The 24,095-nt window shown below is 43.3% G+C and overlaps 1 protein-coding gene across 26 annotated transcripts in view; it reads left to right on the top strand.

Annotated features, from left to right (window-relative positions):
- Dock9 (dedicator of cytokinesis 9) overlaps positions 1-24,095 on the top strand; it is a 273,772-nt gene that overhangs the window by 143,871 nt on the left and 105,806 nt on the right. For all 26 annotated transcript variants that reach the window (XM_036199716.1, XM_036199735.1, XM_036199731.1 and 23 more), the window contains exons 4-11: positions 1,374-1,456; positions 3,949-4,018; positions 5,739-5,834; positions 6,940-7,074; positions 12,218-12,392; positions 13,818-13,885; positions 20,944-21,018; positions 22,746-22,886. In XM_036199716.1, the coding sequence (XP_036055609.1) occupies positions 1,374-1,456; positions 3,949-4,018; positions 5,739-5,834; positions 6,940-7,074; positions 12,218-12,392; positions 13,818-13,885; positions 20,944-21,018; positions 22,746-22,886 (843 nt within the window). The remainder of the gene's footprint in view (positions 1-1,373; positions 1,457-3,948; positions 4,019-5,738; positions 5,835-6,939; positions 7,075-12,217; positions 12,393-13,817; positions 13,886-20,943; positions 21,019-22,745; positions 22,887-24,095) is intronic.

Below are 24,095 nucleotides of genomic sequence, written 5' to 3'. Positions count from 1 at the left end.
CACAGGGAGATCCTTTACTAAGTGGGGAAGAAAAGTTAAAGAGACTGCTTCTGACTCCGAAAACAGCAGCAGATGCCCTCGCAGGTGAAAAAGGAGAGGTCTCTGAGAGTGGGCTAGGAAGCATGGTACGCTTTGATTGGACATGTTTGTAAATGGCTTTTTCTTTGGGCCACCAGCTCACAGAAAACAAACAAACAAACAAAAACCAATATAGATACTTATTATAAATTATGAAAGCTTGGCTGATAGTTTAGGCTTGTTTCTAACTAGCTCTTACAACTTAAATTAGCCTGTTTCTGTTAATTCACGTTCTGCCTCATGGCTTTATCATCTCATCTCTGTAGTGCCCACACTGCTTGCTCTGTGTCTCCTGGCATCGTCGTCTTCTTCCCAGTGTCCTCTCTGCCCAGCAAAGCCTGCCTAGCTATCGCTGTTCAGCTTTTTGTCAAACCAGAGTGACACATCTTTACAGTGTACAAAAAGATTATTCTTCAACACATGTTAATTAGGGGCTTTTGATTGCTGGACTTCGGTAGTCAGCCTGAGGAATTAGTCTGGCATAAGAAAGTGCCCAAATGAGGAACAGACCTTGATGGCTAGCTTTAGGGATATAATCTATGGTTTGTAAGGAAGGGGGAAGGGGGATGGGCAAGGCTGGCCTGCACCATGTTTGCCAAGTCCAAGCCTGCTGGAGCCCTCCAGCATTCCCCACAGACAAATAAATAAATTCAACTCTCTTAGTAACTTTTCCATTGCTGGACCAAGGTAGCTTATAGAACAGTTTATTGGGGTCGTACAGTTCATAGGGTGAGTCCATGGCCCTTGTGGCAGGGAGAATGGTAGGCAGGCATGGTACGGAAGCAGTAACTGAGAACTCCCATCTTGATTCACAAGCATGAGCCTGAGTGAGAGGCTTTGGGAATGGTGCAGGCTTTTGAAATCTCAAAATTCTATGCCCTCCAGTGACTTACCTCCTCCAAGGCTACACTCCAACAAAACCACACCTCCTAATTTTTACAAGCAGTTCCACCAACTGGGGACCAAACATTTAAATAGATGAGCTCTGGGGGCGATTCTCTTTCAAACCACCATAGCACCATAACTATTTTTTTTATAAAAACAAATGATTATAATCCAGTAATAGTAATGGTTATTTCAACGTCACCATATAAAAGCTGCTGTCAGATCATTAATATTGATAACTTGAAACAGCATTTTTCCCGAGGGTCATGTTTCATTGGTTCAAAGTCTTACACCTCGTGGGAGGCTCTGCAGGTAGATGATTGATGGCCGAACTTTGGTATGTCTCTAGGGTCTGATTCCCCAGAAAGTCACCTGACTTTGTTTCTCTGGTTTGTCTAAATCCTGAACAGTGCATCAAAACCTACAACTCTGACTGGCATCTTGTGACCTATAAATATGAAGATTACTCAGGAGACTTTCGACAGCTTCCGAGGTGAGTCACTTGTCAGATGGACACACGAGGACACGTGTGCTCAGGAAGGTGTGGCTTCATCTGCGGAGTCAGAGTCATTGTGAAGTACAGACGATTATGAGATTGGCTGTCGTATTCTGATGGGGTAAACAGCAATGAGAGCGTATAGGTGACTTAAATCTGTTCTGAAATTCTGTTTGGAGAGCCAGAAAGTTTTCACTGAAGTGTATAAAAGATAAGGCCACTATATTCAAATATTCTGCAGTATGGTTTTATGTTTATTAGACTGACCACTTTTTGTTAGCATTTATTAATTGTATGAAGTAATGAGTTTCATCATGACATTTCATCCACATATATAATACTGATCGTCTTCAATCCTCCTTAACCTCCCACTGTTCAGTTTTCACACGCTCCTTCCTCTTTCTCATATTCACATCTTCTTTTTTATTGACATAGATCCATGCACATGCTCCTGGGTTCATAATCACATTTTCATACAAGCATACACTGTGCTTTGAGCAAATTCTCTGCTTGTCCACCACTCTCCCCATTCCTGTCTGGCCCTTACATCCTCAGGCACATTCTTTTATGACATCTATGCACCATGATTTTTATGTATCTATATAAAATTTAGGCAACACATATGGAAAAAAGCATGTATTTGTGTTTCTGAAATGGGCATAATTTCCGTAATATGACTATTTCTAGTTGCATTCATTTTTTTAGGGCTGAAAACAATTTCATCTTATGTATCACTTCCTCCATTGACAGACACCTAGGTTGGTTCCAGCTTGATTCGTGAGAATAGTGTTCTCTCTCTCTCTCTCTCTCTCTCTCTCTCTCCCTCTCCCTCTCTCTCTCCCTCTCCCTCTCCTCTCCTGTCTCTCCCCCCTCCCCCCTCTCCCCTCCCCCTCCCCCTCCCCCTCCCCCCTCCCCCCTCTCCCCGCCCCCCACCTTGGTGTGTCTGTATGTTTCTTCAATGAATATTTTGGAAAAGAAATGTGTGAAGACTATCCATAGTAAATAAATATTGCTCTGAGAAAGTAACTCTGATACAATGTTTTTCTAGGACAGTTCCTTACCTGCTTTGAAACTGTAACTGAGAGCATACCAAAAGCAACTGTGTTCAGATAGGTTTGTCAAGGGAAGCGGGGTGGAGAGGGCTGTTAGAAAACAACACGTTCCAAACACAGTTGGCAAAGGGAAGTGTGACTGGTGCTGGAAACAGAGCAAATGGAGACAGGTTGCTCCGGGGTCACTACCACTCCTGAAAGTCTCAGTGAACCCAAATGGATGTCTTCTTTGGTTTGCTGCACTGGGAGATTTTGAGCCCTTGTTCTTTTCTCACTGGCCTTTCTGTTTGTTTTCCCTGTGTGTGTGGCTCAGCCGCTCCTTAGCGTGTTCAGCCAACTTCCTGGTCACCTCTTTTTAAACATCAGAACTCCCTGCCAATGTTATTTTCTCCACATGGATGGGCTCCTTAGCTCTATAGTTGACTGATGCTTACTTGAGGATTTGGGAATGATTCCCTTTTAATCCAATAAATCTACCTTCCTTGGTTGTCTTGCTCAGACTATCCCCATGTTGAAAGATAACTGACTACATGTATTCTTTGTTTGCTATGGGGTAGATTTTTAACTGGTGGTTGATTTTGAGCATTAATAAGAATTTCTAACTGAATGGGGTATTGTAATTAGGATTACAGACTCTGGTTTTGTCTGGGTTCACCTCCCTCTCTATATGCCTCAGTTTCCTCCTATTAAGTAGTTTGAGAACGGCTCCCACCAGCTTAAATGAGTAAATGAGAGGCACATGTAAAGTGCCCAGCATGCCTAGCACATAGCTATCCATATAATATGAGTAAATGAGAGGCACATGTAAAGTGCCCAGCATGCCTAGCACATAGCTATCCATATAATATGAGTAAATGAGAGGGCACGTGTAAAGTGCCCAGCATGCCTAGCACATAGCTATCCATATAATATGAGTAAATGAGAGGGCACGTGTAAAGTGCCCAGCATGCCTAGCACATAGCTATCCATATAATATGAGTAAATGAGAGGGCACATGTAAAGTGCCCAGCATGCCTAGCACATAGCTATCCATACAATTGCAGCTACTGCTGCTGTAGTTGTCAATACTGTCCATCATTAATTATTTCATCACCCTCCATCTTTAACCACTTAAAATTCTGTCACCCCCCTAATTCTTTTCTCTGTCATATTTTATATTAAATTTCTCCCACCAAGTCTTTTAATTAGTACTCAATCCACTTTCTTCCATTTAATAGGCCTCCTAGCTCTAGCCAGCTGTGCCTTCATTTCTGCAGTGCTGTGTGGACCTTTGACTGGGGTCCCTTGGCTCATTGAAAAGCAAGGGCATAGATTGCGTTATTCTTTACCTCAGGGGCCACTGTTGGGCTTGTTACGGGCTGGCTCTTCTGATGGATGGAGACATAGACTCTATTGATTGTGCACTTACAAAGCAAGTTTTCTTTCTTGTTTTTAAAGCAAACTGGCCAAGTTGGATAAACTTCCAGTTCACGTCTATGAAGTTGATGAGGAGGCCGACAAAGATGAGGTGGGGTTCCTGCTCTCTCCTGTCTCTCTTCTCACTTGAGTCTCTGATTGTGCAGGCTTTGGGAGAAGTGCCGACCTCTAAGCCCAAACAGGAATTGGGATGTTTAATGAAGCAAAGGAAGAATTTTTTTAAAATATATTTTTGGGTTGACTTAAGGTTCCTGCTTTATCTTGACTGCTCAGCACCTCATGTTCTCTGACTTGTGCTTTGTTCTGAGATCATTTGCAAAGATTTGGATCAGATCTGGCCACATTATTAAAAGATACCAAGATGACTTAGACCTTGAATTTAGACAGCTTTTCAACAGGATCTCTTCCTCTGGCAGCCAGTGGAAGTAAAATGGTTATTTCTCCAGTGACTGTTTTAGCGCAGGCTGACTTTAATAAGCTCCCTAACTCTTGGAGAAAAGAGGTACTTAGAGAAGTCTGCTCAGTAAGGGAACCCCACAGAGGCTTAGTACAGACCCCTCTGCATTTCTCATCCTCTCTGTTGGCGCCCCATCATGAGTTTAGACTCCTTCCCCCTTCCTTAGCTGTACACTGAGTACAGCATTAACCATCTTTAGAAGCTAATATTCATGGAGCAACTTGTTTTAGAAATCATTCTCAGAAAGTTAATGTGGCTCACGGTAAACACCTTTAATCCCACCACTCCCTGGGCAGAGGCAGGTGGATCTCTGTGAGTTAATTAAGGCCAGCCTGGTCAACACACCAAGTTCTAGGCCAGCCAGGGCCACACAGTCTTTTTTAAAGATACTGATTATAGGACTTGGGGAACCAAGTGAAGGTGCACACGCAGAGGTGCCCAGTGCTTAGGAAACCCTGGGCAGGTAAATGGTTCCTCAGTTCCAATAATAACAATGCGAAAACCACAAATACCGATATTGAATGGTTGGAAACAAAGCTGGTCTTCCCGTGGTTGTCAGCTCTGTAACCAAACCTGAGGCTGTTTGTAGGCAATGTTGCCTCTGTCTGTGTACACTCTCTCTCAGGCATGTCCAGCCTCTGTCACTAAAAACTGATGTCAACTATATAGTCCACACACTGTGCAGCCAAGTTACAGGAAAAAAAATGCCAAAAGTGTTAAGTAGTTAATGATTTTGTGTCGGGCCACATTTACAGCTGTCTGTGGCTATATATGCTGGCTGCAGCTGGGACAGGCGCCAGCTTAGTGCCCACCACCTCACACCAGATCTCCCTGGGTAGGTCTAAGCTTGAAGACGCACTTTTATTAGCTCCTGCCTCCTCTGGCCTCCCTTCTCCTCACCCCATCATTTTACGTCTCCTTCCTGCATTGCTTTGTTTTTCCTTTTCTTTATTCACCTTTCCCTGAACCAAGCCCCTGGGAAGCATTTCAAGAATTTTCTTTTGTCCTCTAAGCATGGAGGAGTGTAGTTTGAAAACTTTTTCTCATGAAACTGGGTGAGGCAGTACAACTGAGTGGTATGTGGTTTCTGCAGCTCATTAAATTCCCAGAAGTAAAAATTTGGCTAGAACTAACCTGACCGACCTTAAGGGAGCAGGATATCTGGAAGTCTGGGCTTATTTCTCTTTCACTGCAAATGGACTGTAGTGTGACTTAGGAGCACTGGTGCCCCAGTAGAGTATTAGTGGACAGATGGACTGATTTTCCCATTGGTGAAACTCACAGAAAATAACCATAAGGTTATTTTCTACATAAGGTAGTGGATTGACGTTGTGGCATTTTCCTCCCCTCCTAGGATGCTGCTTCTCTGGGGTCTCAGAAGGGTGGGCTCACCAAACATGGCTGGCTGTACAAAGGCAACATGAACAGTGCGATCAGCGTGACCATGAGGGTAAGAGGGCGTCACCCTGCTTCTCCTCACATAAAACCATGAGGGTTAGAGGGCATCACTCTGCTTCTCCCTCACACAAAGTCATGAGGGTAAGAGGACATCACTCTGCTTCTCCTCACACAAAGTCATGAGGGTAAGAGGGCATCACCCTGCTTCTCCTCACATAAAACCATGAGGGTTAGAGGGCATCACTCTGCTTCTCCTCACACAAAGTCATGAGGGTAAGAGGGAATCAGCCTGCTTCTCCCTCACATAAAACCATGAGGGTAAGAGGGCATCAGCCTGCTTCTCCCTCACATAAAACCAAGAGGGTAAGAGGGTATCAGCCTGCTTCTCCCTCATATGAAACCTTGCTACTCTGGCTCTTGAGCATACTGCACAAGATGAACAGGCGTGCTGCTTTCCCCACAAAAGGGGTATTGTCAGGCTCCTGAGATGCTTTCCTTCTAAAGGACCTGAGTTCAAGTCCCACTACCCCTACCAGGTAGCTCACAACTGCCTGTAACTCCAGCTCCAGGGGCATCCCATACCTCTGGCCTCCACAGGTACCAACACTTCTATATGCATACCCACACACAGACACAGACACATAGTTAAAAAAAAATTAAAAAAAAAAAAAAGTAAAAGTAGTTTAAGAAATTATGCAGGAGAGGCCAGGGTGAATCTTAAGGAGAAAAGAAACAGTAAGAAGAAGGTGAGGCGAACACGGAAATGAAAAGTAAACCAGGGGAGTGCTGACTACCAGAATCCCGAGGCTCAAAAGACATCCCTGTTGTATGAGTGAGGAACTTGGGGGGTCGGGGGTTGAGAGCATCTCTGTCTCAAAGGTGGAACTCTTTCCCCCTACTTTTGAGTGATTATGTGAAATATCAAGCTCTGGGTGAGAAACAGTGACCCATGGATGATGGTGACACCTTCCTAAGACATACATAGGAAGACCATGAACCATGGTGGGGGATCTTCCTGCAGCCAATCCTGTTTGGTAACAGGTAGGCGCCCACTGGAGTTACAGAATTCTGACCCATGTTTTCAAGAGTACTAGTGGCTTATCAGTTCCCACTGTCCATCTGAAAGAACAACTGTCTGTGTTTTGTTTTGTTTTCAGTCATTTAAGAGGCGATTTTTCCACCTGATTCAACTTGGTGATGGATCCTATAATCTAAATTTTTATAAAGATGAAAAGATCTCCAAGGAACCCAAAGGATCCATATTCCTAGATTCCTGCATGGGTGTGATTCAGGTGAGTATGAAAAGAATTTTTATAAAAAAAATTTTATAAAAAATTTTTATAAAAAAAAAAACCTTTATAAAAGGTTTCTGGTCTGCAGTGATAGTATGCAAGAAGGAGCAGATTCAGGGAAATGCTTCCAAAATGGTTGTAATTAGGGTAGAAACATAATACCTAACCTGAAAACAAAGCTTATTTTTCATCATTTTGAAGATGGCAGGATGCTATAGTAGGCAGGAGTCCTGTAGTGTGTGAGGTTTTGTGTTTAAAACTTGGGTATAACAATAAGAGAATGAGGCAGAGGGGGATCTTAAGTTCAAGGCCAGCCTGGGCTTTCTAACATGGAGACTTGTTCCATTTCACAATTCACAGTGTGTAGAACACAAACACCCTGATTCTTCAGAATCTGCCCGAGGAGTGGCAGGTTGAAGAGTGTGAATGTGTTCCTTCTGAGGCCCTCAGACAGAGGGCTCTGTTAACACTCCCCCTGGCGACTAGATAGTAAGTGGAATCAGCTTCACCAGAGAGGCCTCCCTCAAAGTGACATTGGCCTGGAGCTTGATTCTAAAAGGAGGTTGTGTAGTGGGGCTAGCCTGGAGACGTGCGGGCTGTAGCCCACGTAGCTCTTGGGTTTGACCAAAGGTCTTTTGGTTCGGGTATTTACATTCTTACCTGAAATCCAATTGCATCTCCGTCCTCTGGTGAGTACACTCACCTCACTGAACAGAGAAGGGCTGAAGTGCACTGCTGGAAATGCTTCACCCCTGCACCCCTGCACCTCGCCCCGGATCCCCTGGAGCTGTCCTTTCCAGCTTACTCTTGTGGCTCCAGAACAGGGAGGAAGAACATTAGAGCCGTCGCCTTTCTAGACCGTGACTTTCTCCACCCTGCAGGGCTGCTGTCCCATTCTCTGCTCCTTTCTGAGACACGGTCTCATGTAGTCTAGGCTGGCCTCAAGACAAGTGAAGGGTGAATGGACCTTCTGATCTTCCTGCCTCCGCCTCTCAGTGCTGCAATGGCAGGCATGCACCATCTTGTATGCCTGTGCACCCTGGGGATGGAGCCCTGGCCTCGGGCATGCTGGGAGTGACCTGTTTCTCTAGCATGTTTTCCTCCTTTTTATTGTGATTTTTTTTAAAATTTTTTTATTTTGGAGGAGACACCCTCTAGTTACTAGAGTCTAGTAGCTGCCTAAGAAACTTTATATAAAATGATACGTTTTTTGTTTATTCTATCTGCAAATACCTTTTATTCTAGTTGTACTTGGCTCATTTTTTAGAAATCCCAAGAAGTTTTTTGACCTCAGAACATCAAAAGCATTACAACATCTTTTCATCACCATTGTGTTTAGTGGCATCTGCTGTAGTTCTTACTTTCTGTTTTTTATGATCATCTCTTTATAATTAAAAAGAATTTATGGTTGTGAGGGGCTCAGGTGGTGGTGAATCCCATAGCACGGATTCATAGCACACATATGGGCATCAGAACAACCTCATGCAGTCGGTTCTCTTCTCCCACCACTAGATGGGTCCTCCAGATCAAGTTCAGGGTGCCAAATTTGTGAGGCAAGTGCCTTTACCTGCTGAGATCCACTGGCCCCGGATCTCGTCTTTCATTTTCTGAAATCTAGGTTGCTCTGTCTTGAATTTTATTTATTAATGGCATTTTTTTGTTAAGGTAGGTATGCAGATAGAAACTAGACATAACAGATGTGGAATTTGAGGATTCTACGTGCTTGTCCACCTGATATCTTTCACCTGTATCTCATTCTAGAGACTTCCTAGATGTTCTGTCTGCCTGTCTTCATGAGGTTTGGTCAGTAGCTTTATTTTGGCAAGATGACAAAGACCCTGTTTGAGTCTCTTAGCCAGATGCTAAAGTCAGTGGGTTCATTTATTTTTCTTTTGTTGGGGATCATAGCCACATTGACTCTACTCTTATTTGAGAATAGTGTTTTCATCTGTTTTGTCCAGTGCTCTGGAAATTATGACTGTCCTTGTCAGAAGTGGAAATGAACACTCCAAGTTAGAAGTGTGTGAGTGGCAGGAGAGATGGGAAATGCCACAGGTGGGAACGTTGGGGACTGGGACAAACTGGCTGCCAGTACCTAAAGTAGAGGAAGCACCTGCTACAGCCGATGACGCCATGGAGCACTGCTCGCTCTTGAAAACAGCCAGAACAACGGGATTTTACTTAGATCTTGGCATGTTTAATTTTTGGAAACCCATAAGCCACAGTGCAGGACCTCAGACCGCAAATGGTGGGCATGTTTCTGAGCCCTAGTTCAAGACTGTAGCATGACTTCACAGTCCCTGAAAAAGTATCTTTAGCCAGCAGCCAATCAGCTGGTAAATCCCTCTGCCAGCAGCCAATCAGCTGGTAAATCCCTCTGCCAGCAGTCAGTCAGCTGGTAGATCCCTCTGCCAGCACCTTCCCCCCTCAAGCTACCAGTGTGAATAACAGAGTATATTAAAGTATATCAAAGCATGCTGATTAACTGTAAAAAAGTATCAGAGTGATTCATTAATGAGTTTATTGTCTTCCTGTGTCAGATTTCCAAGCTCAAGTTTCATTTATGTGAAGTTGAGAGACCTTGGAGTTTTTGTTTTTGTTTTTGTTTTTGTTTTTTTTTTCTTTTAGCTGAATTTTCTGACATAATTGAAAGCAAAGCTAGATGTGGTTTTTTTTCCACCCTCATTTTGAAGTAAGAAGTAATTCTTTTTGTTTGACAAGAATGTCTTGTTGCAAGTCTGCAACACAGTGCACAGATGTTTATTGTTGGATAGCTCTCATCCAGCTGCTAGCCTCTTGGGTGCATTTCACACTCTAAGGCCTGACCCCAGTGCCCACCTCTTCCTTCAGACTCTTTCTGCATATATAGCTCATAGTATTTCGCATTTGCTGAACTGCATATAAGTCTTCAAAAGACTAATTTCCTTTTTATCCCACCTGTTTGAAGCTGAGCATCTAAGGTTGTAAGTTAAGCCCATCTGCGGTAGCATACACCGGAAGTCCTAGCACTTGGGAGGTGGAGGCAAGAAGTCCCAGAGTTTGAAGTCTTTCTTGGCTACCTAGGGAGTTTGAGAGCAGCCTGGCTTACACGAGACCCCGTCTCAAACAACAACAACACAACAAAACAAAAAGTTGTGATTTAAATGGTTTTGAGGAAAAAAGAAATACTTTGGGATGTTTACTTTTTAATTTTGATCATGTGTATTTACTGTTCATGGTACTGTGTTCCTTAAGGAGATCTGCATATAAGTTTATATTGTATGTTAACACACTTTTCTACCCTCTCACGCCCCCCCCACCCCTCTGTTGGCCCCACCCCCATAAGGAGATCTTCATTTCCTGACCCTCTCACGCCCCCCCCCACACCCCTCTGTTGGCCCCACCCCCTTTGGATGGTATTTGAAATAGTAGCTGATTAAGCTATGAATGAAAAGATATGCCTAAGGGGAAAGTTTCCAGGCAGACTGAAAGAGAACTTGAGTCTTAAACTCTAATAGTATTTTACAGCCACAGGAGTCAGTCCCTTAGATTGTACTGCAAACGGAGAAAATGGCTTCTGAAAGGATCACTTAGACTCAGGCCTACTGCTTTTACTAGACTTTTGTGTGTTTGAGGAGTAGGTGAGTCCCCAATATACAGAGAAAACTCCTTCTCGATTCCTACCTTTGTATTTAAGTGAGACCTGAGGTGGCAATGACTGAGCCCACGGAAGACAGTCTGTGCACAGTGGTTTGTATGGCCTGACCCAAAGAAACATTTGGCTTCAGGCTTCTAAAAACTGTGCTGTAAAAACAATGGACCTTAGGTCACCTTGTGCCTGGGCACTACACTGTGAAGCATCCTTGAACTGCAGATAGTTGGGTGCTGAGACATTGTGCCTGCTCAGCAGTCAGAGGGAGATTGTGACACCTCCCCCTTCAGCCTGTGTGGACTATGTTCTTCAGAGATGAATCTCTATCTAGTGTGGTGTGGTTAGCCCGGAGTGTTTGCCAATGTCTGGAGATGGTTTTGACTCATAGCTGTCCCACTGACATGGGAGAGGTGGAGACCGGGATGCTGCCACACATAGTGCAGTGCATAGAATAGTGCCTGAGAAAAGAATGGTGGACTTGAATGTGAGCAGCACTGAGATGGACAAACCTTGGTCTACACTTGCTTATCTTCCACCCCATAACGGACATGCAGCCTGGAGACAAAGAGTCCACATACTTTTTGGATTAATAAATGATGGAAAAGTTCCAGGGAAGTAAGCTGAACTGATTGGTAGATAGTAGTTAGCTTTTAGAAAGGCAATGGTGGAACATAACTCGATTTTTTAAAAAAGTAATTGAATATAACATTTACATGTGAGATTTTATAGATTCAGCTATTTTTCAAATGTCCACTGTGTGCCAGACATTGCTTTAAAGATCATGGATGTAACATTAAGTAAAAAGAATGGATAACTTCTGACCTTGAGGGATCTCTATGCTACTGCAGGGGACAAGTAATACATAAATTAAATAGCGAAGAAAGGTAAAAAGGCCTAAAAGATGGCTCAGGGGTTAAGAGCACAAGTTTGCTTCCCAGCACCCATGTCAGCTGGCTCATAAGTGTCTGTAACTCCAGCTCCAGGACATCTGATGCCTCTGGCCTCCCTGGGCACCTGCACTCACATGCACATACACACATGGAAATATAATAAAAATAAACCTTAAAATTAAAAAAAGAGAGAGAGAAAGCAGCAAATGTTCTTAATCACTGAGCCGCCTCTCCAGTCCCAGCATGTACTGCTTTTGCAGAGGACCCAGGTTCAATTCCCATCATGTATATGGTGGCTCACAACCATCTGTAACTCCGGATCCAGGGGATCTGGTGTTGTCTTCTGACCTCCTCTGGAACAAGCCACACACATAGTATCCATAGATAACACAGACAAAGCACTCATATACATAAACTAAAAATATTTTTGTTTTATAAAAATAGGTAATTAATCAAATGGGAAGGTTAAAGGTGGAGAAGGTGGACTATGATGAGGGCTCATAGGGAGGAGTTTGCAGTTTTAAGGTAGTGTTGGAGCACTGAGAAGATGGCGCCATTAACAAATAGGGCAGATTATCCTGAGCTACTTCCCAATGTGTCTCTTCACCTGTTTCCATCACAGAACAACAGAGTCAGGCGCTTTGCTTTTGAGCTCAAGATGCAGGATAAAAGCAGTTACCTTCTGGCAGCAGACAGTGAGGCGGAGATGGAGGAGTGGGTCACGGTTCTCAACAAGATCCTCCAGCTCAACTTTGAAGCTGCAATGCAAGAAAAGCGAAATGGGGACTCTCATGAAGGTGGGTAGGTCCATGAGAGATGGGAAGATGGGAGCCATTTTCAAAGAGTCTGTCGACAAAGGTTGTTATTGTATTAGATTTTACTTCCCTGAAGCCAGGTTTGAGGGTTACCTGTAATCCCTGCCTATGGGGGAACAAAGGTAAGAGGCACAGGTTTTGAGGTGGCAGCCAACTGCCTAGGGAGTTGCAGGTTAACTGGAGCTACAGAGTGAGCTCCTGTCTCAGAAAAAAGACAAAACAAATAAAAAGAATTAATACTTTGATGATGTTTGTATGGCATGTGGACAACCATGGTGTGGGGAGGCAGGCCTGGATGTGAGTCCCAAGAATATCACCCTTAGCTATGTGACCCTGGACAAGCTACTTATGTTTTCTGAGTCTCAGTTTTTACTTGAAAATGGAAATAAGAGCTAGGGATGTAGCTCAGTTGGTAGAGTTCTTGCCTTTCATGTATGAAACCTCAGGTTCCCAATACTGCCTAAACCTTGTGTGGTAGTACACACCTGTAATTCTAACATTTAGGAGATCAAGGCAGGAGGACAGAAGTTCAAGGTCATCCTTGACTACTAGTAAGTTCAAGTCTAGCCTGTGTTACATGACAGCCTGTCTTAAGAGAAAATATAAAGTGTGTGTGGGGGGGTAATTAAAAAGAAAATTACCGATGGAATGAGTAAGCTTAAGCGTGTAGCTGTAGCCATTGGCATGGAATCTGCCTTTAAAGAAAGTTACTGCTGTTGTTGGTATTACCTTTTGAGATTTTCAAGATAAAGATGGACAGTAACCTGACTTTAAATTACAGGGAATCAGCTGTGTTTTTGATGTATGTTCATATTGTACTTCAAGCCCATAAGTGAACAACTCTGGTTGTTCCCCAAATTACCTGAGAGTTTGAAAAAAGCCAAAATACTATTTATTTCCTTGGTCCAAAGCTTCTGATTGGGTGTGGCTGTGAAGAATGTTGCACACAGCTAACCTAAGTACTAGTGTGGGGGATGAGTGGGGGGGGGGGTGTCTGTGAAGGATGTTGCACACAGCTAACAAGTTCTAGTGTGTGAGGGGGCTATGAAGGATGTTGCACACAGCTAACAAGTTCTAGTGTGTGTGGGAGGGGGGTTGTGCTGTGAAGGATGTTGCACACAGCTAACATGAGTTCTAGTGTTGGGGAGGTGGATATGAAAGATGTTCCATACAGCTAACATAGTAGCACATTCTAGTGTGGGGAGATAGGAGGATGGGTCTTAGCTCTCCAGGGTCTCGAGTGTCACTGCTTTCCCTGCTGGGCTTGGCCGTCAGTGTCATTCCAAAGCCCTGCGCTGTCTGGAATATTCTTTCAGGCTTGAGAACCATTACATTCTGGTTCCTTTGCTGATTTTAAACAAGAAGCCTCAACTACACATGACTCAGTAGATCTTCTTTGCCATTTAGATGATGAACAAAGCAAACTGGAAGGTTCCGGTTCCGGTTTGGATAGCTACCTGCCTGAACTTGCCAAGGTGAGGTCATCCTGATATTCCCACTCTTGACTGAATGCTGAGTGTTTCTCATTTCATGGCTCTCTTATAATAATAACACTGATGGTGTGATTGTCTCTGCTTCCTGTGTGAATGTGAGGGGATGGCAATTATTATGCACTAGGGACATTTCAGTCTATTTTCCAGAAAATGCCTTACAAAGTATATTGCTATTTTTAAGATGCCACCATTATATTTAATATGTCAGCACAAATATTGAAGAAATAACCAAAATGCGTGCCTATATATACCTAGTATATTCTCTTACTCAGGTCCCTCTCACTTAAGTTATATTCATTAGTGTCTTAGTTCATGTTTCTATTTCTGTGAAAAACACTGACCGGAAGCAGCTTGGGGAAGAAAAGGTTTATTCAGCTTACAGCTCCCAGGTCACAGTCCATCATGGAGGGAAGAAGTCAGGCAGGAACTCAGTGCAGCAAACTGGAGGCAGGAACGGAAGCAGACGACATGGAAGGGTGCTGCTTACTGCTATTCTCATGGCCTTCTCAGTCTCTTTCTTAGGGCACCCAGGACCACCATCCCAGGGTAGCGCTGTCCAAAGTGAGCTGCCCCCCCCATTCCAATCAAGAAAATGTACCACAGGCTGGCCCACAGTCCAGTCTCGGGGTGGGGTGGGGCATTGTCTCCACTGAGGCTCCTTTTTCTCAGATGACCTAGGCTGTGTCAAGGAGCCAGCACATTTGGGCGCCTTTCTTACTCAAATTCATAGCCACAGTTCCCCAGAGGATGATTATGGATTGTGGTAATTTTGTCACTTACTAAAGAGGAGCTGCTGAAGTTACAGAATGTGTTCCTGGGTCACCCAAAACAAACAAAATACAAGAAAACAACAACAAAGCCAGGTTCTTCATGCCTTTTGTAATTTTGAAAAACCCCAGAGTTACTGAAAAGCACAAGGAAAACCAAAACAACCATATCACCACTGCCCCGAGCTGTGTGCTGCCATATCACCTCATTAGCATATCTATTTTAAAAATGTAACTTCAGTGACCACTGCAGTTCTTTTAGACACTGCCTTTGCTCCCAGTCTCCTCTGTGCCACAGCACCCACTTCGAGCATCCACTGTAATGCATTTTACTTCCATTTTGTTTTGTGTTTTTACAAACACATTTACCATAAAGACACTGGGTGGTGATTTTGTGTGTTCATATGTTATTTTGCACTGGTGTTCAATAATATCACATTTAACCTTGTTTTGGGTACAGATCTGGTCAGTCATTTTTATTGCACTGTATAAATACTTTATCTCTTGGGCTATTTCCATTTTTCTTATTCTGAACAATGCTACAATGAATATCCTTGTCCTGATCTCCCGTGTGTGCATGATTCTTTTTTAAAAAAGAGAGTGATGTCTTTGTCTTCACTGTCCCTCTATAGTCTTTGTGTTATTGCCTTTCTTTCTTTTTTTATTATAATAAAATGAAATGGTGACTGTACACACCCACATGTTAAACACTGTAATAGAAACATGGTGTGTCTATATAGGATTGCAAATAGGCTGGCATTCAGCATTGACCTTTCTTCCTAGATGACATGGTTGTTCTCAACTATAAATCTCCTTCCTGGCTGGGACTTTTAGAGTATGTTTTTCTTCAGGACTTAGCTATTTCCACAGAATCGTTTTAGCACCTGCCCATTAAAGCTAACTTTAGAGCTTCCATTGTAACCTATGCCTAGCCTGGAGGAGTTTTGGCTTCTGCGTTTATTTTCATGCTAGGCGTGTGTATGAGTGTGTGTGTGTGTGTGTGTGTGTGTGTGTGTGTGTGTGTGTGTGTGTATTTTGCTGAAACCCAGGGCCTTGCCTATGATGGGCCAGTACTCTATCACTGAGCCATACCCCTCGCCCTGCCTTGTTAGGAAGTCTGGGTATCAGTTGACACCCAAACATGCATCCTATTTCCGAGTGCTCAGAAGTTCCCACAGCAACATGCTTGAACTTGTTTGCTTTTTAGTTTTTTTGAAACAGCACATTAATGCAATCTAGAAGTCAGAAAGAACTTTAGGCTTACTCAGTGAACAGAATGGTTACCTAAGATGAAGTTCAGGTTATTTGAGCCCAGAGTTGGTTATTTTTAAGCCAGGCATGGTGGTACACACTGCTGGGGAGGCTGGGACAGGAAGGATGCAAGTTCAAGGTCAGCTTGGGTCATGGCAAGAGCCTATCTTAAGCAAAACATGATGGGACAAAACCAACAAGAGATCCAGTTTTCCTCTAGGACGTTGTATAAGAATTTTAGTCTTTTTTTGTTCTGCTACCTGGCCAACATAGTTTTTCAAAGGAAAAGGGGAAAATGTATTGTTTTTCTCCCAGGGTACTACCATGAGGACTATTGGAAGTGTGGCTCCGTCAGTCACCTGTTCATTCTGGTGGCCTACTCAGAGATGGGTGTGTGAGGGGCCAGGCTCTTAGTGGAGATGCCTGTGCCTCGTCCCTTCATGGTAGTGAGCCTGGGATGTGGCTCATTTGTACTCATTAAGGGAGTATGAGAACTCGCTAGCAAATGGACATCCTGTTTTTGAGGAATGAATTTCCATGGTTACAGAGTCAGATGAATTGTGTATGGAATGGGTGGAAGGGATCCAGGGAGAGAAGGGGAGTTTACTCGGGGGATGAAGAGGTCAGGAAGGCAGGAGGGTTTGAGGGAGGCTCAGCCACAGTAAGGATTGTAGAGGATGCCTGGATCAATAGGGCAAGGCAGAAGGTAGCTGGAGGTGTAACTTGCTGGCCGAGCTCTCTCTGCATGGCTTGTATTTGTCTCACTCATCCTGTTGCTCTGGCTTTTGTTTCCACTGTGACTGAGACTTAGCCAAACAGGATATGTCTGACGGGAAGTTGTTTTAGTACAAAATAACCGATGTTTCATTCTGGAATACTATGGACTTGGATTTTTAGGGTCATTTGAAAGTTCCTGGAGTGTTTGCTTATACTTGGAGTACTGGATATCTTTACCGTTTTCATATTAAGGACATGCTATATTTCCCCCAAAACTTAATCTTTTCTTCCAGCATGGAATCAAACTGTTGTTATGAATTTTGTTATATTTACAATAAAATCAGTCTTACAAGCATTTATATTTAAAAAGCCTATATGAACCAGTAAATTGATTTCTTCTGAGAACTCAGAGCATTCCTTCCTCTGCTTGCCTTGATGTCAGGTGATATTGGAGGGTGTGCCTTACCTTCTTGTGTAACAGTAATATGAAGAGAACCCCCACACTCTCTTAATGCATTTTCCATCTGTGGTGTGTGTGTGTGTGTGTGTGTGTGTGTGTGTGTGTACACGCACACATGCGCAAACGGTAGCTCACGCTTTGTTGCCTTGTATTCTTAAAGAAAAACAGTTTCATATGACTCTAGAACTGATTTTTTTTTTACCATTTTATTTCTGAGTCAATGGATTTTCCTATCCAGATAAATCTTCCATAGTGGAACACAGGCCGGTGTGGTGTCTGCAAATCTATAGTCTCCCTGAGACTGAGTAAGGCATAGAGGCCCATGTTCAACAGGACTTGTGGGAACCCATGTGGTTTCCTGGCCACATTTTTATAGGAGTTCTAAAGCCAAGTCTGTAACAAACACCTCCTTCCCTACACCCCAAACCAGAAAATGATGCCATTATTACGCCGAGGAATTGGCTCTGGTGTGGCTCTCATCCCACTGCTAAGCTTCCTAACTCTGGAACGCCCTAACTTGGCTTTATGTCTTGAGGTGAAATGTTAGTCCTTTAGGGCAAATACCATAATGCAGTGAGTATGTGTTGTGGTATTCCTTTAATTAAGAAGTAAATAATCTGGAGGCCGGAGAGATGGCTTAGTGGTTAAGAGCACCAGCCGCTCTTCCAGAGGACCTTGTTTCCATTTCTAGTACCTGTATGGTGGCTCATAACCATCTGTATCTCCAGTTCCATGGGATCTGACACCATTTCTGGCCTTCATGGGTACCAGGCCTGCACATGGTTCTCAGATATACATACAGGCAAGCCACACATACACTTAAATTTTTTTAAAGAGTTATATATTCTAGCCTTAGGGGATTTTGCTAATTTGTTTTATCTCATTCTGTCTAAATGACTCAGCAGTCAACACAATGTTTTCCCTGTACTTTTGAAATAAAATAAAATTGGCCGTAGAGTTTTTTTCACTTCAAATTTCTCACAAATAAACTTGAGATACATCGCTATCTTTCTGGAAACTCTTGAATGTTTGGTCCTTAACTGCTGACGATGAAGGAAGCAGTGAAGGTGTGTCATGGTGGCGGAGGTTAGTGTTTGTGGCATGAGATGTCTTTGTTTCGACTGAGTCCTCTTCTTTGACTTGTGGGCAGTTTCTAGGGAGGGCCGCTCTGCTCCTGTCCATTTTCCTGACATTCTTCCGTCTACTGAAACTACAGTAGAAAACAGGCCATGCCAGGGTGGAGCAACGGCTGTTCAGAAGAAGCTTCCTGCAGCCGCACCGCGCACTGACCGACCACAGGCTGTTTTCAGAACAGGGCTGCTTCCTGCCACCCCGAAACCTGCTCAATTACATAGTCTTGGGATAATTTTTTTTTAACAGCTATATTTTTGTGGGCACTTAGGCTATGAAAGTGCATGTTATAAGTATCTTTACTAAACACTAATTAAAATTTTACTTTTATGCTTCTTGTAAATAAAATGCCCAGTGTTGTGAAAAAAGTTCATCTTTTTTCTTCATGATCACCCTCATCTTCCTGACAACTCCAGTCGTCAACTTACTTCGACTCCTCTCACCAAACTGGGTGCAAATAAAATGCGTCATGCGTGGGTAAGGTTTTCAGTTGTTTCCTAGCAGAGGCTCGTGATTTGCCTGCCATTTTGACAGTGTTTCTACCACCTAAGCATTTCACGGCTGTCTCTCTGAGTCAGCAGAAGAGGTGGTCTCTCTGCAGAGTAAGTTTGCAATGGAGCACACCCAAGTCAAGGGTGTAATAGTTAATTGGTGCATATGTATACTTTATTCAGCCATGTCTTTTAGGAACGTTTAGGTGATGTTCAGTTTTCAGCTTCTATAAATTGTATAGTAAGCATCACGACACAGAATCTGTGAGATCTTATTTCAGAAGGACTTCCCCAAGCTGGGATTTCTAGGTCAAAGGTTATTGTATTTTGATGTTTTAAATATTTCCAATTTCTTGGCCTTAAAAGAGTATAACAGTTTATATTCCTATTTCTCTGCCTTGTTCCCAAAGGTTTATTTATTTTTTTTTTGTTTTTGTTGGTTTTGTTTGTTTGTTTTTGTTTTTATTTTGTTTTTTGAGGAGGATTTTTTCAAGACAGGGTTTCTTTGTGTAGTTTTGGTGCCTATCCTGGAGCTCACACTGTAGACCAGGCTGGCCTCAAACACAGAGATCCACCTGGCTCTGCCTCCTGAGTGCTGGGATTTATTTATTATGTATACAATGTGTATGTATGACTGCAGGCCAGAAGAGGGCACCAGACCTCATTACAGATGGTTGTGAGCCACCATGTGGTTGCCGGGATTTGAACTCAGGACCTCCAGAAGAGCAGTCAGTGCTCTTAACCTCTGAGCCATTTCTCCAGCCCGAGTGCTGGGATTAAAGGCATGCGCCACCACTGCCTGTCCCAAACTTTTTTTTTAAAGACTATTTTATTCTGCTTCAATATATCTTTTCCTGCTCATTGTTCGTATTTTGTTTGTTTGTTTGTTTTCATATGTTTATTTGCTGTTTGGGGTTCTACTTCATCTTGTGTGTTCTTTTTACTTAGAAATTAAAAGGCCAGGTAAGGTGGCGAGTTGGCTTGCAGAGCTAGTGATGAGTGTCATTTCATTTACAAGTAGACCACTAGTTAAATTAGTCATGAGAATTTGAGTCATACATAGCCATTAATTCCCATTGGGTTAGTGCATAGCACTAGAAATACAATAGTAGACGTCACTTAGCCGTCCACGAAGAAGACAGTCAACTTCCTCACTGTGGCTGTCGCTGCCCCACTGTCTGGGGCAGAGAGGTGACTCCTAGGGAAGAGGACATTATAATCAGAACTCCGTATTTATCTGTGAAAATGACGAGTTGAATATCTATGGCTGCCAAAACGAATGCACTATGGGAGTGATAAATAAGAGGTTAAAGGTGACTCGATCTTGTAAATGTCCAGAAGCCTCTTCACGCGCCCCCTCCAGATCCTGCCTCTCTGGCTCCATCCTGCCACCACGTGTCTGTAGCCTTTTGTGGCTTCTCTTCTGTCTGTCTGTCCCTTCAGTTTTGAAGCCCCTGTTGCTCTTCCAAAACTCACCCCACACTCTCTCTGAGGAATCATATCCACTTCCAGCACTTCCATCCTTGCCTGCATGCTGATGTTCTCCAGGTCTGCAGCTCGTATCCATGGCGATACTGAAAGGCTCCAGTTGAAAACCTCACAAGTACAGCTGGACCCCACTCAAGTCTCCCCGGGGTTCCAGTGCTCTGTTGTCGCTCCCACAACATTACAGCCTCTGCTGCCCATGCCACAGTGCACACCTCTTGGGTGGCATGCCCCTGCCTCCCAGAGACCAGGCAGGGTTGTCGAATAGCCTGCATTTTCTCATGGGTCTGTATCTTATTTACTTTCCCACTGTTGTGAAGAAATGATCAAGAAAATTAAGAGGAAGAATTTATTAGGGGCTTGATTACAGTTTCAGAGGGTTAGAATCCATGGGCACTGTGGTGGGGAGCATGGCAGCAGGTAGGCAGGCCTGGGCTGGAGTAGCAGCTGAGAGCTTACATCTTAGTCCACACACTCAAGGCGGAGAGTGGAAAAACTAGCTTGGAATGGTGTGGACTTTTGAAATCTCAGAACCCACCCCAAATGACACAACTCCTTCAACTATCCTACCCCTCCCAAAGGATTCCACCAACTGGGGATGAAGCATTCAAATATAAGAGCCTTATGGGGTCCTTCTCATTTAAACTGCCACAGGCAGCTTTCAGACACATTCGAATACCTCTGAGGGGTGGGACAAAGGAATTTGTTCACAAATAAATTAATGTCTTTTGTCCACAGAGCACCAGAGAAGCAGAAATCAAACTGAAAAGTGAGAGCAGGGTGAAGCTGTTTTACTTGGACCCAGATGCCCAGGTAAGAGATAATTTAATATTTAAAATATAAAATTCATGAATGTTTAATATTCAGTGTATTGTTGAATATTGAGAGCAGTGCTTAGCCAGATTCCCAGAAGGCATCAGCCTGAATCTTCAAGTCCATGCTAATCATACAAGGTACCCCTTAACCATTAGAGTGTGGCACACAGCGCTGTAGACACCTGGGAGGCAATAACCCTTCTCAGCTAGCTTTAATCCCTGAGAGAAAACTGGGAGTGTGTGCAGCCCACATCTGTGTCCCAGCAAAGTCCAAATCCAAACATGGTGTGACAAAGACCTTCAGGACCCATGACAGTGAGTGTAGCTTAGAGTTGCCTAGTCATCTGTCCGTCGTCCGTCCCACCCCACCCCCCACCGCCGCCGCCATTTGTGGCCCTTTTAATAGACTCAGCTCTCCCTTTTAATAGACTCTCCCACTTAGCTTTACTAATAACCATTTTCTAAGTTTCTTCACTGACCTCCTGTTTACACACTCTGTTTACTGTGGTAACATGCATGCAGCGCAAACCTTACATTTGAGCCATCTGAAACTATATAATTCAAGCTATAAAAGTAAAATTTTTTTAAAAAGTAATAAATATATTCTCTATGAAGCCTTGACACCATCCATTTCCAGAATATTTTAATGTTTTCATCTTTACAAACTGAAACTCTCTTTAAATAACAGTTCCTGATCCCTGACTGTCCCTAAGCCTCCAGTGACCTCCATTCCACTTTTAGTCTTTATGAATAACAACTCATCAGTGTGGAATGGTACAGAATTTGTCTTTTGTGTCTTCTTTTACTTATGTGTTTCCAAGCTCCATCCATGACTTTCCTTTTATGATTGATTGCTGTTATTTGTTGGGACAATGCATGTGCTCTGAAACTTCAGCTACATGTGGGGTCAGAGGACAGCTTCAGGACTTAATTCTCCTTCTACCATGAATTCTAGGCTCATACTCAGGCGGTCGGGCTTATATGGCACACACTTTACCTGCTGGGCCATTTCATTGATTCAGAATTTCCTTTATTTTTCATTTATTTTTTTTTCCGAGACAGGGTTTCTCTGTGTAGCTTTGTGCCTTTCCTGGATCTCACTCTGTAGCCCAGGCTGGCCTCAAACTCACAGAGATCTGCCTGCCTCTGCCTCCCGAGTGCTAGGATTAAAGGCATGCACTACCATTGCCCAGCTCCTTTATTTTTTAAAGACCACTTCTGACTATATATCCCTGACTGGCCTGAAACTTGCTATGTAGACCAGACTAACCTCAAACTCACCAAGATCTGCCTGCCTCTGCCTCCCTGGTTCTGGGTTTACAAATGTGCCATCATGTACAGCCCTGAATTTCCTTCTTATTATTGAGTGTACGTGTCTGTATGTATACGTGTGTGTGTGTGTGTGTGTGTGTGTGTGTGTGTATGGATGTATACATATATAATGTATTTTATGTGTCCTTACACATGTTAATGGGTGTTTAGATTGTTTACAGTATTAATTCCTGAATAGTTATCCATCAAGCATGCATATCATCACTTACGTGACTGTCATGATATCAGCACATGTCTATTAAATATGATGTGACTTCACAACATTGGGCAGCACTATTATGGATGAGTGTATGTAGCTTTTCCATGTTTTAGGCAGTTTTATCTGAGAACATGCATGATGGGATTTCTAACGGAAGCACTATGTTTTTATATATCCACATTTTCATTTTAAAGAAACTTGACTTCTCATCCGCTGAGCCAGAAGTGAAGCCATTTGAAGAAAAGTTTGGGAAAAGGATCCTTGTCAAATGCAATGATCTGTCTTTCAATCTACAATGCTGTGTCGCTGAAAACGAGGAAGGACCCACTACAAATGTAATTTTCCTTTTTTAAAAAGCCATCCTAAAACACGCAGGAAACAAATTAGAGGGGAGAATGTAATAAAGAGTTGTAATAAGGTCCTCCTAGTCAAGAGCACAGACTCTAGTCTGGGTGACCTGATACTCCAGCTGAGCAGGTCAGTCACCCAGCCGAGGGACCAGCCAAGGAAGGCAGGCTCACCCTAAGCCATACTAAAGAGAGAGGTGGAATAATTTGTCCTTTAATAATACTGTACTTTTCCTTCCCAGAATTCTCATCTCCCAGCACAGTCCCTACATAAGCCAAGCATCCATGAGGTTCAGCTGAATCTGCCCACCGTGCCAAATTTTAGAGAGGTGTGACTTCCACATACACACCTTTTTAAATGTTTTTCTTTCATATGCTGGACAGAACCTGAGAGCTTTGACCAATCCTTTGGGCTTTCCTACCTCTTTTTCAAAAGCCCCCTCTCTATCACGTGGCTGCTTGTCCACCATGTATCTGAACCTCCACGCTGGCCTAAAAAGGCCTAGCATTTTCCCTCTTCTCTTCTCCATTCTTCTTCCCTGGATGGCTGTAGAAATTAACAGCTTGATTGCCCTGGGGTTTTTCATTTAAATTCTAATAAAATTGGCCACAAGTTTCAAAATAATTTTAAAAGACTTAAATGTTTTCCTTTTTAAATGTTGATCAATTTCGGGTGTCACAGGTCTCCCCTTATACTGTAGCCTGGATGTGGAGACCTCACCCAGAGATGGGCCGGGCTCACACTGGGGTGTGGAAGGCAGATTTAAACTGCATGTTCAGGACATGGATTTCATGTTAGATGCTCCAAGGAGATCAGCTGGAGAGTGTGTGTTAAATAGTGAGGCTCACAAAGGGATAGTAACAGTTCTGTTTATTAAAATGCTTTATCACCCAACTCCGTGTGACAAGGAGCAAAAGTCTAGTAACCATTCAAGGACTGTCATAAACGGGCTGCTCGATCTCCTTGCATAGCAGCGTTTCCTGCAGCTGTCTGGACTGTCTTGGTGATGATGGTATTGTGTTGATGTTACTGTGGACTGTCTTGGTGATGATGATATTATGTTGATGTTACTGTGGGACTGTCTTGGTGATGATGATATTATGTTGATGTTACTGTGGACTGTCTTGATGATGATGATATTATGTTGATGTTACTGTGGACTGTCTTGATGATGATGGTATTATGTTGATGTTACT

This window comes from Onychomys torridus, chromosome 9 (genome assembly GCF_903995425.1).
Source record: "Onychomys torridus chromosome 9, mOncTor1.1, whole genome shotgun sequence".
NCBI classification, from domain to species: Eukaryota; Metazoa; Chordata; class Mammalia; order Rodentia; family Cricetidae; genus Onychomys; species Onychomys torridus.
The sequence above is the reverse complement of the archived record's forward strand: the minus strand, read 5'-3'. Positions and strand labels throughout refer to the sequence as shown.